Genomic DNA, 14,873 nt, shown 5'->3' on the forward strand with positions numbered 1-14,873 from the left:
GGCTGTTATCACGTGCTGGCCATAGCATCAGATATGCGGAATGCAAGGCAACCGTGACCCTGGTCGTGACGAAATGCCTGTGCCTTACGCTCTCACCAAGCATCTCTCACTTGTGCCGGAAGCAATTAGGCACGTAATCTCGCCACATCGAACACACACTTCCGGTGTGACCTGCTCGACTAAACAAAAGTTCCCGCGCACCTACAGACGCTGCTTGCTCTATCCTGTCAATGTGAGGAGGGTATCAGTCCGCCCATCGACGACCGGTTGCTCTAAGCAGCCAGACAAAGGCCGGCGTCGGCGGACAGCTTCCGCTTTATTCAGGTTTCGAGCGGCTTCTTTGAAGACAGCTAAAGGCATCTGTAATAAAGAGGCACTGCGTTGTTTTTCCTGTCTAGCTCACTACTACACACGGTATAGAAAAGACTGCGATTTTTGCTGAGATGGCACGTCAGCGGTAGTACGCTTGCGCAACCTCGGCCTTTGTGGTTTTTTATTCACTCTTCCGCAAGATTGGCAGGATCCGCTTTTCTTTTGAAAACAGGTTATTCTTTGGCAACTTCACACGAGTTTGGTGCGCACGGCCTCTTGGTTAAAAAAAGCGGACCATTTATGCCTGCAGAGCGTTGCAGCGAGTCGCAAGATGGGTTGAAATACAGGTACCAAGGAGACAAAAAGTGTTAGTCGGTCTCGGGATTCAGATTAGGTACAATTAACGGCACGCGAAGACAACTTGTGATACGCTAATGCTTGGCGTATAGAAACGTGGCCAATAAATTTTCATTACGGAGAAAAGATCGCAGAGAACGGGACACGTGAAAAGAGAAGATAGTGCGCTTAAAGGTATTGCAACGATGGCAATGAAGGTGTCGCGTTTGTATGTATGCAACTTAGTTTTTATGTCACTTATTGTCGGGTGAAAGTATATATAGATCGAGGGAATTTCCCTTTTCATGAACGTTCCTTCGCTTTGCGGGTTTCCGCAGGACTGATATATATTAGGACCTGGAGGTCCTAATACTGGCGTCGGGATCCATCCACTGGCGTCCGGATTCATCCACGAAGTTACATAGCCTTCGGTGCTGTATCAGCTTTGGTAAATTACTTCTAGTCTTAAATTTCTCAGGTAACGTTACGATCACAGCCTATTTCCGCGCTAGTACCCTAACAGAGTCCTCACCATGGAGTAGTTGCACGTACATTATTTTGGTTTGTGATGGTGACCATATTACTACTCGTGTTGATTTCTCGCTCTGAGCGAGACGTGCTTATCTTGCTGTCAGGGGCTAGTACCCAAGGAAATGACGGCCACGATGATGCCAATGTAAACTATACTTGTGGCGCTTTTTTTTTTTCAAAAAGAGCGAAATGCAGGAACCGAAACTTTCTGTCTCTCTTTCTTTCTTTCTTTCTTTCTTTCTTTCTTTATCTCTCTGCTTCTTTTTCACTCTTTCCTTCTCTTTCTGCCTTGCTCTCTCTTTTTTTCTATTTCTTTTTTGTGTCTGTTTCTATATCTTTCTCTCTCTCCCTTTAAAGGGACCGACAACTGGCCAGAACGGCTGATTAGATCCTGGTGGAAATGAAAAGGCCGTGAATTATAGTGACAGATTCCAGAATACTTTTCGCGATCTGAATAGGATTTATATTTTTAAATCGCGTTTAAAAGTAACAAAAACCGGTATGTCGCGCAGCCTAGCGCGAGCGCGATGAACTAGACGTATGCAGACTTAAGCACTTTGTTGTACGTAGTCCAATGCTTTTACACGCACCAGAACGAGGGCTGAAATTTTGAATATGTATGTTATTGTCAAATCCCGTTTGTTTCTAAGGTAAAAGAAGTAAAGCATGAGATAGGCGCTGCTTTCGTGGCTTCCAGTGAAACAGAGGCTGCGGCGCATGCGCGCGGCGTCCGGCGGTGTTTCCCGCGTACTCGACTCTCGTCTGCTCTCGTCGTATCGGACTTTTGAAGAGTAGCACGTGAGTTTGCGCTGCTGCTCACAAAATGCCATCGACTTACTGTTCTGTGGAGGATTGCTACCATTTCATGAACAACACTGCTGGTGTATCCTACCACTTGTTTCGTTTTCGGAGGCTTAGCTTGGCTTGGCTTGACTAAAATGTGATAAAGCGACCTGTGTACGGCCAAAGTACTTCTATAAGAAGCCCCAGAAAAACGCTATAACTATTGTAAAATAATTTAATAGGCTAGAAAGCAGTAGTCGCGGCGCCGCAGGGTTTGCAAACGTAACATTGCCTTTTTATACTTAGGGCATAACTTGTCATCACTGCTGGCGTATAATCGCTATCGCGCTCACCTCTCACTGTTTGCAGCATGTGATATTAAGACTGCATAATCGCTGCAGATCGAAAAACTCTGATTACAAATTTACGGCGTTCTCCGCGTTACCACTCCGTGATCAGAAGCTCTGACCGGTAAGCTTCCCGTTGCACTCAAGAAAACGGGTATCACAAAAGTTGGTTGTCGGTCCCTTTAACGGTTCGTTTTCGTTTGACACTCGCACCTGCTGTACACGGCGGTGGGGCTTGCCCAATTCGTGTGGCGCATACCCACCTGAGGAGTTCAGCACGACTGAGCACAAGTAACCGATAGCTTAAACAACTTCGCTGCGGTCACGTATACGGAGAGGCCCCGCGCATACTCAACACATACCTAAACTCTCTATAAAACACGTGGTGCTTTTTATTGCGGCGTCTGTGTTGTCGTCTCCTGTTTCTTCTCGTGATTCCGAATGGTATGTCTTCAAAAATGCTAGGAATTTATTTATGGAGAAAGTTTATTTAAGCGCACTTTGTAGTGTAGAACAGGAAATATGCGCTCTCGAGCTCGCAAAGCGGGACATCCGGGCAACCTGTGAGTACCCTACATCAATAACATCAATAAGATCTGAACATATCGCACGTTTTACGGCTAGCGACTTGTGCCTGTAGCTAACACTGCTGTGCGAAATAACGACCGGGAATATAACATATGAAGCCAAGTGCGTGGTGTTGCATGGTTTAGCACCGCGATGTCGCTGGGAAAACACAGCGCTTTGTAAGATCAAACCAATCTGTTGTACTGTTCTCGTAGCTCGAGTGGTGTTTATGAGTTCCACATCACGGAAAACATGGTGCTGTTAGTGTTGTAGACTCCTCCAGAGGTGCTTTGTGTCAGGCAGTCCATAGTGACTGTGCTAGCTTCATAAGTTTTCGTGAAGAGAATAAGTGAACCTGTGGGCCTGCCTGAAGAGGGAGGGTGTGATGATGGCTTCGTGTCCGCGGGCCTACTAGGTCATGCTGTAAATATGCTCAATACACAAAGCCCTGTCGCCAACAAGCAATGAACAAACACGATAATTCACAGCCGCGAAGAATATACCTTCGTGCTCTCGTGTGTGACGCTTGCCCAGCGAGCCTGCTCTACACAGGAGCGAGTACACGGGCTTGTAGGTGGTGTGAATTCTCAGCAGCATTGCTGTGCACGTCGTACACGCGAGAACAAAAAAATATTAAATAACAAGAACTGGCGTTTCATCTCTTTCTTCTTTCTTCGTAAGTAGGTGCTACAATTATCCGCGGAACTGCATCTTCTGACCAATTTATTTGGATTTGATAAGTGAAGGCTCTGACTTTATGAAACGCATTCTATAATAATGACTTCTTCAGACTGTAAATTCTTATTGCGCAGAGCTACGTTGTTCTTATCAGAAGGACACACACACGGCAAAGGTTATCTGCAAAGTGTTGTTCACGAAAGTCGGTGTGAAAATAGGCGTAGAATGAGACTGCTGATGTGCTATACGCTTTCTGCGTTTTCTTCGTATTACTGAAATCCGCAGGTGTACTTACCAGGGGACAGAGATTAAACATACATTTCCCAACCTGCTGTAGTAGCTTAGCAGGTAAGGTGACGCGTTGCTGAACTCGAGGACACGGGTTCGATTCTCGGGCACATCGGTCGCGTTTCGATGCGGGCGAAATGCAAGGACCCCAGTGTACTGAGATTGGTGCGCGTTCAAAAATGCCAGATGGTCGAAAATAATTCGGAGTACCTCACTACGACGGGCCTTATAATCAAATCGTGGTTTTGGCACATAAAAACCAAGAAATTATTACTGAAATATTGTCACGGGCGGAGGTGGCACAGAACGTGAGATGTATTCTCGTGGAAGAGAAGCCTAAGTGACGTTTACGTACACAATGGCCTTGCTGTTTGTGGTGGTGTGTGACGGGGCCTTGCTGATAACAGGGGCACTCGTGCGCACATCTGAAGCGGACAGCGTAGCAGTGCGTATTGAATTGATGAGTTCGAATGCCATTGCTCATGGTGTCGCCGATCTCGTCCATTTTCCGCATTTAGGCCGCACAGACGTGCCCTGCTCTATACAGTTATCGCATATGCGCCTTAAGGAAGCAAGGGCAACGCGAAGATCAGCCATCTTGTGACTTGTGGTTATGCAGTATTCAACCCCGTCTCGCTCGCGACAAGGCAATGTTCAAGGGAGTAAAGGCATCAGATGTCACGACGTGACTGACATGCACGCGCGGCATGATCTATCGTGCCGTGACAGGCAGTTTTACATGAAACGTCTTCAGGCCTACATGACGTATGTACATGCGTGATATTTACCTTCATGCGTTGCATACAGCGCAACAATGTGCTTTATACTGTCATGCGCATGACGAAACTTCGCATGAATCACGTAGCAGTTATCTCGAGTTTCGCATGACTACCTCGGTGATTGGTAGAGGGGCAGCGCCTGAAAAAAAATGACAGAAGACACGCATCTCTGGGTCCCTGCGAGAGTCATATGTGATACAAAAAATGCCAAGGAAGTACAGGCTGAAGCCCTGATTAGGCCGTGAATGGCCATGCCCGCATGCCCCTTCCCCGTGCTCGTAGCCAACAGGATTGAGACATGCTACCGCCGGACCACTCGAGGCAAATATAATTTGCACTGTATGAGTGCGAAGAGTGCTATATGCAAGGTTGTCACAATTACATCATCCGTAATTTTGACTAAAATGCGATGCTCGTTGAATAGGTAGGTGGTTAAGGACATCGGTGGGTACTGTTTTCACGAACATGTGCATAGACAAGTACATAATTAACAAAATCGTTTTCTTTGATTTTAAATATTGTATTCAAAGTAAATGTTGATATCGAAAAATTCAACCAAATTACCCTGTCCTCGATTTATTTCACACCGCTGTAGGTTTTGTGCTCCGATATATTGACCAAGAAATGGGTATGGGCACGGCATGTAGCGCGTAGCCAAGATAGCCGCTGGTCATTAAGAGTAACAGACTGGATTCCAAGAGAAAACAAGTGCGCAAGGGTGAGGCAGAAAGTTAGGTGGGAAAATGAGATTAAGAAGCTTGCGGGGATAATGTGGCCGCAGCAAGCACAGCGCCGAGTTCATTGGCGAAAGAGGGGGAGGATTGGACGCCCACTGTAGGGCACAGGCCCCACAGTGGGTACTGTCAGGCTGCTGCTGATGATGATACTGACTATCAAGTTTAACTCTCATTGCCCTTTTGTGCCATTCAGAAGCCGAAGCCCCGACACAAATGTAAACCTCGCATGCGGAATTGAGCTATTCGCCGCACGTCGCACATTTATTGTCCATGCGCATATATTCGTAACAGGGACAATTATGCTTAATGGATTAGTGTTATAAAACTGCTGTGTGCATTAGCACTCGCCGTGGTGGCTCGGTGATTACGGCGTTGTGCCACTGCGAATGTGACTTTTGATCACGGGGGCTGCATGCAAGAACAGAATGTGGTGCGAAATGTTTGAGGGTCAAGCATTAAACGTTAGAATGGTCCTGGCTTCGAATTCAGAGAACTTGTCCTTCCTCAGCGCTCTTTGTTACTGACTGGCCGGCTCTTCCTGTGATATGTAGAGAGTCAGTATTACCTGTATTATTTGCTTACGAACTCTTTCTTTAGCGAAAAACATTTCTGCCAAAACGGACAGGGGTTTTCGATGTCAATATGTCGCCCTCCACTATCTTTTTTATCTTATGGAAAACTGTGCAGCCCTGGGTCATATAATGCTATCGATAAACTTTTCAGTGCCTAACGTCAAAGCTCAGAACCGAGCCTTCTTCTCTGCGTGGCCGGCTGGATATTTCATACCGCAAGTATCGAAGCGAAAAAAATTGATTGTATAAAACATTAATTTTAAGGGAATAGAATTCGCCAGCTTCTATTTTATGTTTACGCAAATGTTATCACAAGTGATGCGTATATATTTCCGTATTTGTTTCTTTCCATAAGGCATATTGTTGCGCAACTCTGCTGGAGCTTTTCTTTTTTTTTACCTAAAATGAATTATATGCATTTGGCATCACATTTTGGCTTGCAAACACACATTTTCGGTGTCGTAGAACGTTGCTGGGTGAGGGAAAAGTGATCTGCAGATAGTAAACGGAGTGGAATCAATATTTGGCGATGTTGCCATCTTTGGCATTTTGTATTTATTCGTCAACATGAAAAGGGTGCTTTGTACATTCATATACAAGGATTTTCCTCGCATTTCTGTGAGGTACATCGGTGTTGGACTTTGGCATGGTTCCACCATCTCTTGTGCGTTTGGCAGCGATAGGCGGCTCCCTCTGTAATATAAAAATCAAGGCGTCAACAACAACGCGGAACTTCCAATGGTCCCATTCAATACTATGTCACAACAGCTACAACAAGAGCGGCATCTCGTTATTATTATGCTCCCTATAGAATAAGACTGCCCAGATTCAACGAACTTAATAATTACTTGTGTCTTACTGCTTGCGCAAAAACAGGTTCATGCGTAAACACGGCATTATTCTAAAGCTTAGAAATAAAATACATGAAACGTACTGCACCATCTCTGTAACATTCCAAACACTGCATGAATCTGCGTGTTCTAAAGCTTTAAGTTGTTATCAGCAGGCGCTCCATATATGCCGGTTCACTTGCAAGCGATCTCTCCTTCCTTTGTTTCTGCTGAATTTTCATAGGTAAACCATATCTGCTGTATCTGCTGAATTTTCATAGGTAAACCATAGTTACGCGTTGCCGGTCCTAAAATTGGCGGTTCGAAAGGTAAAAGATGCGTCCAAAAACGTGAGTGGGCAAGGGATTCACTTGAATGGATGGAGTAAACACTTACAAATGGTGTGGAAAAAAATGCCTTTTTTTGCTTGGACTTGCTGGTGAAGCTAGGGGCAGGTGGGTTACCACCAGCCACCTCCTCCTCCACCACTACCACCGCCAGCTTGCCAGCCTCCACCTCCTCCGCCGCCGCCGGCCTGCCATCCACCGCCGCCGCCGCCACCGGCCTGCCATCCACCACCGCCGCCGCCACCGGCTTGCCAGCCTCCGCCGCCGCCGCCGCCGTGGCCTCCGCCACCACCGCCGCTTGTTGTGGTGGTCTTGACGAGAAAGACATGCTTTCCGCCACCGCCGCCACCACCACCACCACCGTGGTGTCCACCACCGCCGAAACCTCCACCGCCGTATCCTCCGCCACCCCCACCGTGCCCTCCGCCAGCGCCGCCGCCGAATTTGCTTGTTGTGCGCACAACGAAGACGTGCTTTCCACCACCGCCTCCGCCTCCACCACCACCGGCTTGCCATCCACCGCCGCCGCCGCCGGCTTGCCAGCCTCCTCCGCCACCACCGGCTTGCCATCCGCCGCCGCCGCCTCCAGCTTGCCAGCCTCCTCCGCCTCCACCGGCTTGCCAGCCACCGCCGCCTCCTCCCGCTTCCCAGCCTCCTCCACCTCCTCCTCCACCGGCTTGCCAGCCGCCGCCGCCTCCACCACCGCCCAATTGCCAGCCGCCGCCTCCTCCGCTGCCGCCGAGCATCCAGCCGCCTCCCGAAGGTTGCCAGCCACCGCCTCCGCCGCCTCCACCTCCGCCACCGCTCACTTTGCGAATGATGTAGACGTGCTTTTCGCCTCCTAAAAAGCACCAATCCAATGAAGTGACCTTAACGAGTCCAATGTTGCACTTTGCTGAGATGCAAGTCACGAAAATGTGTCGTTTATATTATTCGACACTAGACAAGTAAGCGCATACTTTAGTTTCACTATACGATGGGACTGTAGCTTGTTTGAAGAGCAAGAAATGTTGGCTTCGAGGTAGTTTCGACCCGTTGAAAGGTATTACTAGTGATTTTATATTCACGAAATAGGCACATACTGGAACAAGGTAAATTATCTTGCACCTGAAAGATCTTTTCCATAGTCACCTGAATATTTACTTTAATGCAGCCCTTTTTGCACAAGGGTGGCGAATGTATTATAGCAGGACTTTAGGTGTGCTATTATGGCCATTCGTGATGCAGCATCGTAACTAACTTTTGAGTCAGAGTAGTGCCCTGAAAATAACAGAGTACAAGTATTTTATGATACCCTAACACAGCTGCATTTCGTGCATATTGTTATGAAGCCATTACACACGCTGACTACTAACGTTTCGTGGCTAGCCAGTTTGGCGCCTGATGTAACACTGAAAATAGTTTTGCCACAATCGGATTAGCGAAATGAAATAAGCACTATTTTCCCACTTCCTGACAGACTATACTATACTCACCACCACCGCCGCCACCACCGCCGGCTTGCCAGCCACCTCCTCCTCCGCCAGCTTGCCAGCCGCCACCGCCGCCACCTCCGGCTTGCCAACCTCCGCCGCCGCCGCCGCCGCCTTGCCATCCGCCGCCGCCGCCTCCACCCAAGCTGCCGGCTAGCGCCATCCCTATGAGGGAGGCTAGTACAATCTGCGTAGGCGCCGACCGTTGCTTCAGGGGCGCTTCTGAGAGCTCTGATCCTTTTACTGGCATTTCCCGTGAAGTGCTGTTGATTTTCACTATCGTTAAAGGGCCCCTAAACAACTTCTTAAAATACAAAGAATGAACGCATTATAGCAGCGTGTAGCCGAAAATCGCGAAATCGAGATATGCTCAACGCTTAGTGCTGATATTGTCCACCTGTTTTATCAGGAAATAAGTGGCGAGGAGAACATAGCCCCTGTACGAAGGCTACTGAAGTCGAGAAGGAAACGTCTTTCTCTTAGAGCTCGGAGTGGTTTAGGGGTCCTTTAAATTTCTACACTTGAAATGTGCAGTTACATACAAATGTAAATTTGTCACAAAAATTCTACCGTTCAGTAGGTTTTGGTAATTATTCTGCGTATATTTTACTCTTGGTGTATTTATCCACACCTTTGTTCATACATTGGCAATGTGCCTTTCTTATTTACGAGGAATTGACAAAAATTCGTCCCCGGTCGAGGACAATTTTTTCTTGAACTAGAAAACTTTTCTTTCTGAGAAATCCGTATGGATTTCTTTGTGACAACCACCCTTTGTACTACAAAAGGGTGGTTGTCAATTATCCCTTTCAAAACCCTACCTTGCTTGGTTCCGCAGAACTGATTTCACACATTTTAAAGTGAAAATTTCAAGGATGCTTTACGCTATCTGGACAAAGACCATTCATTTTTAACTGTCCAATGGATGTTGTGCTGAGACAAGTTAATATTTGTGGGCTCTTGTGTTATTGATGTCCTCCTGCCCTCTTCTACGTTTACAGTCCTTTGGACTCTGCTTAAATCTCAACATTCTAGTTATTGCACTCTGAAACATTGACTGTGGGCAGTAGCCACTGAAAAAAGAATGTATTTTGTGCAAAACATAAAGAAAATACAGTGACAACAGGATGCGACATGTTGGTGCGAAGCAGAACGCAAGGTAACGACTTCTAGTCAGAAGGAACAGATTTCTGGCAGCCACCAGGCGTCTCGTAGAGCCGGCGAAGTGAGCTTCGTCAGTGGCGATGAAGTTGTCACGCCTTGGTGGTGCGAGAGATGAAACGCACGGTGAATGGTCGTCTTAGCATCCAGGAAAATAAACTGCTAGCTTTACGTTTACTGCTCAGTACAGAGCGTACATAGAGCAGCTCAGTAGGAAGGCAAAGTGTGTGTGCGAACAACGCTTATGCCAAAGGCAGCGGAAGACAGGACACAGCCCTTGTTTGCGACCCAAAGTATTGAGCTTAACTTTAAGATCTGTTTACATCTGAAACGTCTATGTCACGCATTCCGCGTCCTTGGAGGCCATCTAACACTCGGCTCAGCTGACACGCATGCGCAATTGTGCGGGATAACACAGCGACGATACAAACAGCGTTTTTGAGCATAGGGCGTTCTTGAAGTTGCTGTCGCAGTTGCAAGGTGAATTCCAGAGGAACTTCGCTCTAGAAAAATAAATCTGTCGACAGCGGCTGCCATGACTATCCACGTTCACTGCAAACATGGGCAGCCTCCACGGTATCATAAGAGTTCATTATATAACCTGAGAGATTGAGGGCCGGTGCATAAACAATAAAAGTGCAAACAAGCAAACTAATGCATTTTTCTTTTCTTTTGACCTTTTATAGGATGCAGCATAGATGCCGCTGGCGTAGTTTAGATTAAAATATTTGAAGAGTGCCTATTTCCCTGCTCTACGGCCGTTAGCTGTACGCAAACAGAATAGTTTTAATATGCTAGTTTTGCTTAACCATGTGACTGTAAAGGCGCAGTTTTACTCTCGCCTGAGTAACAAAGAAGGAGAAGCGCCGGGTGATATCAATACGGCCTCTAAAAAAGGTGTAAAAAGCAGGAAAGAAGCAATTCAGGCGGTGCATCCACTACGAGGCATGCAGGAAATGTTTTCGACGAAGAAGCAGACACGCTGCCACATTTTTAGAACAAAATGCTGTCATAACAAAACACTGTCCCTACGTGCTCCGAATGCCGGAAAGACTTTCCGGACATCCTCCGACGTTTTCCTGTATGTCTCTAAGCTTCCTCGCCTCGGCGGGTGGAACATTCTCCAGGAGCATTGTCGTGCACGGCTGACTGTTCTACGGGCCCGTCAATAAAGATATCTTCACTACTCTTCGGCGTCTTCCCAAGAGCGAACGCTTCAAGACAAACATCAAACACGTCGTGCACGGTGCTGCTCTTCACTCTCCCTTTCGTTTGTAACCGCGAGTATTGCGTCTACGTTGCCATGCAAGTTAAGCGGCCGTTGCGGTGGGGCTGGCTGGACGAGCTTATCACAAGCCCTCACAATGGCAAAACAAACAACGTGCACTACTTTATTTATTTTACATTACTGACTGCCTTGCAAGGCTGGCTTTCACTTTTTTTTACTCTGGACAGCGAGGGCAGCAACGAAAGACTTTGACACAAGCCTCGATCGGTGAAGGACATTGCCAGCAACTTACTAAGAAATGGCACAACATAAATGGAGTGATTTATCTACTGTATAACAGTGCCTTCTTGCCAAGGCCGACATAAAGATTATTGTAGAATTTTACTCTTTAATATCAGAATACCCAGGTTTTATTTACTAGAAAGCTTTTGTGCTTTTGTATTCCAATTCGCCTCCATCACTAGCACGGTAAAAAAAAATTGAGACTCCAATTTGTGCGTAACTCCCTTTTAAATTGGTGTTTTTTGCGAATAGCTAATGATTTGATTAATTTATATAGAATGTTTAGCGTGCCACTGGAATATTGGAATAACACGCAATTTTTTTCAAGCTCTATTCAATGCGTAAATTCATCTATACTATGTACTGTCATAAAGCAGGCTCAGCAATTTAAGAATATCAATTCAATGCCAACCTATTCCGTTTTTTTTTCTCTTTCTCTAATATACTGACTCTCACTTGACAAACACCTTGTCTGAACATCAGGGCCCCAGGGCGAGGCCTGAGCTCCGGGGGCCCGTCGAGTCCAGACAGCGAGGGTACATAGCGAAGATGTAGAGACATGGTCGGCACTCACCATGGGCCGCATGCTTGCTCTCGACACCGGCTCACTCGTCGCGAGGCACGTTGTCTGTCGTTTTCAGCTGTAACTCAGGTAGCCACTGAGGAAGAAAGGACTCGAACGTCTTTGAGCTGTTCGCCTCCGGGTACCGTACTTATACCCACTGGGCCCAGCAAGAGGGCAGCGTTGTTGCAGTCGGCAGCCGCGAGGAGATCACAGCCCGAGCCTATGGCCGACGTCTCCTCACCAACCTTCTTGCCCCATCAGCACCAACGCGTTTCGCTCGCCACAATGCGAAGGAAGAACTTTGGAAGAGAGTGACAAGGGGTCATCGTAAGTGACCCCTTCCCCGCTTCTTTCACCCCGGAGCCCTTTTCCCCCTGAAGAGACCCTCCGCCGCTTGGCGACGGTGAGGGGTGGTGGTGTGCGTTCCACTTTCGCTCGTCGTGGTCCTCTCAGAATAGACCATCCAGCGTCCAGGTGACGGCCTGCGAAAGAAGTCGAAGAGTGCGTCCAACTTCCACTTTTGATTTCTTCCTTCCTGCCTCACTTTCTCCGCGCTCTCTCCGCGCTTCCTCCTCGGCGCCGGCGTTCGCTCTCGAAGGACGCCTCCTTCAGTGCACGTGCGTATACGCGAGCGTATGAGCGCCCCCCTCCCCCTCGAGAGCCATCCGCCAGCCTCCGTTCGCCTCTTTGGGTCAGGCACGGGGAGCTGTTCGTTATGGCCCTCTATGCACTGACCCCGTGCTCGACGGAGCCAGGTGCCGTCGGTCTCGGGCCAGTTGGATTATAGATTGCGGACCGCGCAGGTCTAGCCGTGATCGCTAGTGGATCCGGAAGTAGCCGCCACCGCTGGCCTGTAGCTTTGGGGGGCGGATTTCCTGTCGCTGTAATGAGACACGGAACATGCTGGCAAGCGATGCTCATTAACACGCAACTTGGGGAATTCGACCATGTTCTGCGGAAAAGCACGATTCACTGCCCTGTTTCCTCGATTGAGCCAGTCACTCTTTGTCGATTTGTTTTTGCTTATCTTTAGTTGTTGTTGCCCATGCATGTTGTTGCGTTGGTAAGAGAAGCCCGACAGATTTTTGCAGAATATTTATAATGACCTTAGTTGAAGACAGGATTGCGTTTAACACATCTAGTCCACGCGCGTCATCATCTTAGTGTAAATATTTATTGTCTTCTTCGTTGCTGCTGTTATATCACCTCCAGCAGCTGATATGTCTTCTCGATGCTTGTTCCGAGACAGCCTGGGGCTGACGCGTGACATCGGCTGCATCGGTGTCAGTCAGAGCCACAGCAGAGTCCAGATGGGTCATGTCGTATGTGACGTCGATCGCTCCACCCAATACCCGGTGAGGACATGCGTATCGTCATGCGTATTGTGTCCTTCGGTATATTCGATGCGCCTTAACAAAAGTGGATCTGTAAAGCCTACAGAGAAAAAGTAGCGGAAGGCGAGCGGGTAGCTTTTATCCATTCAGTCACTTCTAAGAAAAATGAAGAAATCGGAATAAAAGAGTGTAGCGTACTTGCTGTATGAACCTGTGAATAGCTATATTTTCCACCGCGCGGCAATTCCCATGAAAGATCTGACCAAGGAACGAGAGACATAGGCGCAGCAATGAAATACAGAGAGAAATGAGTGCCTGACTCTACTGCAGGAAACATCTCTATTAAGGTGAAAGCATTAAGTGCCTCATCGCACGCTAGGTTTCAAAAACGCGGCCTGTGGCACAAAAACTCACGTGACCTTAGCGAGTTTAATAAAAATCAGACAAAAATCATGATTCAAGCCGGAATCGAACCCTGCTATTCCGCATGGAAGTCAAGTGTTCTACCTCAGAAACACGCCAGGGCTCGAAACCGCTATGGAAGAAACCCCTATACATTCTTTATGTCGGGCAAGGAGTCACTTTAATGGATGTAATGTTGCGTGGCAGAAGCGCTAAATCGAACCAGGCATCATGCCATGTGAATTGCGTAACGAGTGGGTGATTGAGAGCTGCCAGCCCATTCAGTACAAAGGGCTGAGCTATATGGTTCATCATGATGATCATTAGCCTCAGCGTCAACAAAGTGTGCAGCTACTCCCGTGAACTCTCAAGCTCCGATGATTGTGGTGGTAGTGGCGATGACGATGAAGATAAAATTGCCACACCGGGTGGTTTTCGCTCTCGAGTCGTCTTGGGCGAATGCATAATGGTCCCTGCGGGTTTTTTAACAACGAAACTGTGTCAGCTTTTCGTTCCGCCGTTTCGCGTGATCAGCAGAAAGCGGGTGCGTGGCACAGTAAGCGCGTATCTGCCAAGCATCTCCTTACATAGCATAGCATAGCCATGCATAGTATAATATAGCAAGGGATTGGGAAAGGGAAGTGGATGTGAGGAGGAGGGATGTGAGGGTAAGGACAAATAAAAGAAGGGGGAGAGAGGGTAAGAAGGGTATGCGCCACAGAAAGCGGGTATATGCCAAGCAGCTCCTAGCAACCATAGTCATGGATAGTATAGTATAGCAAGGGGGTGAAAAATGGAAGTAAGGTTTGGGAGCAAGGCCAGTATGGGAGAGGGTAAAGCATGGCATAGCCTTGTATAGTATAGTTTGGAAAGAGGTGGGAAAGGAAAGTTAGGTTGAGGAGGACTGATGTTATCGCGAGGAGAGGGAAAGGAGGAGGTGAGAGGGCAAATCATAGCATAACTATGTACAGTATAGCATAGCCAGGGGTGGGAAAGAGAAGCAAGAGTGAGGGGGAGATATGTGAGGGTTAGTAAGAGGGAAAGGAGGAGAGAGGACAATATAGAAAGAAAGGGGAAGTGAGGGTGAGGAGAAAGGAAAGGACAAGGGGAGAGGGTAAAACATGGCAAAGCCTTGTAGAGTATAGCTTAGCAAGGAGGTGAGGGAGGGAAGGGATGGTAAGGAAGACTGATGTTAGAATGAGAGGGTAAAGCATGGCATAAGCATGTGCAGTATAGCATAGCAAGGGGTGGGGAAGAGAAGTGAGGGTGAGGGGAAGCAGGTGAGGGTTAGAAGGAGGGAAAGGAGGAGAGAAGTGAAAATA

The 14,873-nt window shown here is 47.7% G+C and overlaps 1 protein-coding gene across 1 annotated transcript; it reads right to left on the minus strand.

The window, feature by feature from the left end:
* Positions 1–5,722: 5,722 nt before the first annotated feature.
* On the minus strand, positions 5,723–12,043 carry LOC125757114 (uncharacterized). The gene is made up of 4 exons (XM_049412220.1): positions 11,825–12,043; positions 8,583–8,766; positions 7,397–7,948; positions 5,723–5,766 (listed from the first exon to the last, which is right to left on the minus strand). The coding sequence occupies exons 1-4, from the start codon at positions 11,834–11,836 to the stop codon at positions 5,723–5,725; spliced, it is 792 nt and encodes a 263-aa protein (XP_049268177.1). The 5' UTR covers positions 11,837–12,043.
* Positions 12,044–14,873: the final 2,830 nt, after the last annotated feature.

Source organism: Rhipicephalus sanguineus, chromosome 1 (assembly GCF_013339695.2).
Source record: "Rhipicephalus sanguineus isolate Rsan-2018 chromosome 1, BIME_Rsan_1.4, whole genome shotgun sequence".
Classification (NCBI taxonomy): Eukaryota; Metazoa; Arthropoda; class Arachnida; order Ixodida; family Ixodidae; genus Rhipicephalus; species Rhipicephalus sanguineus.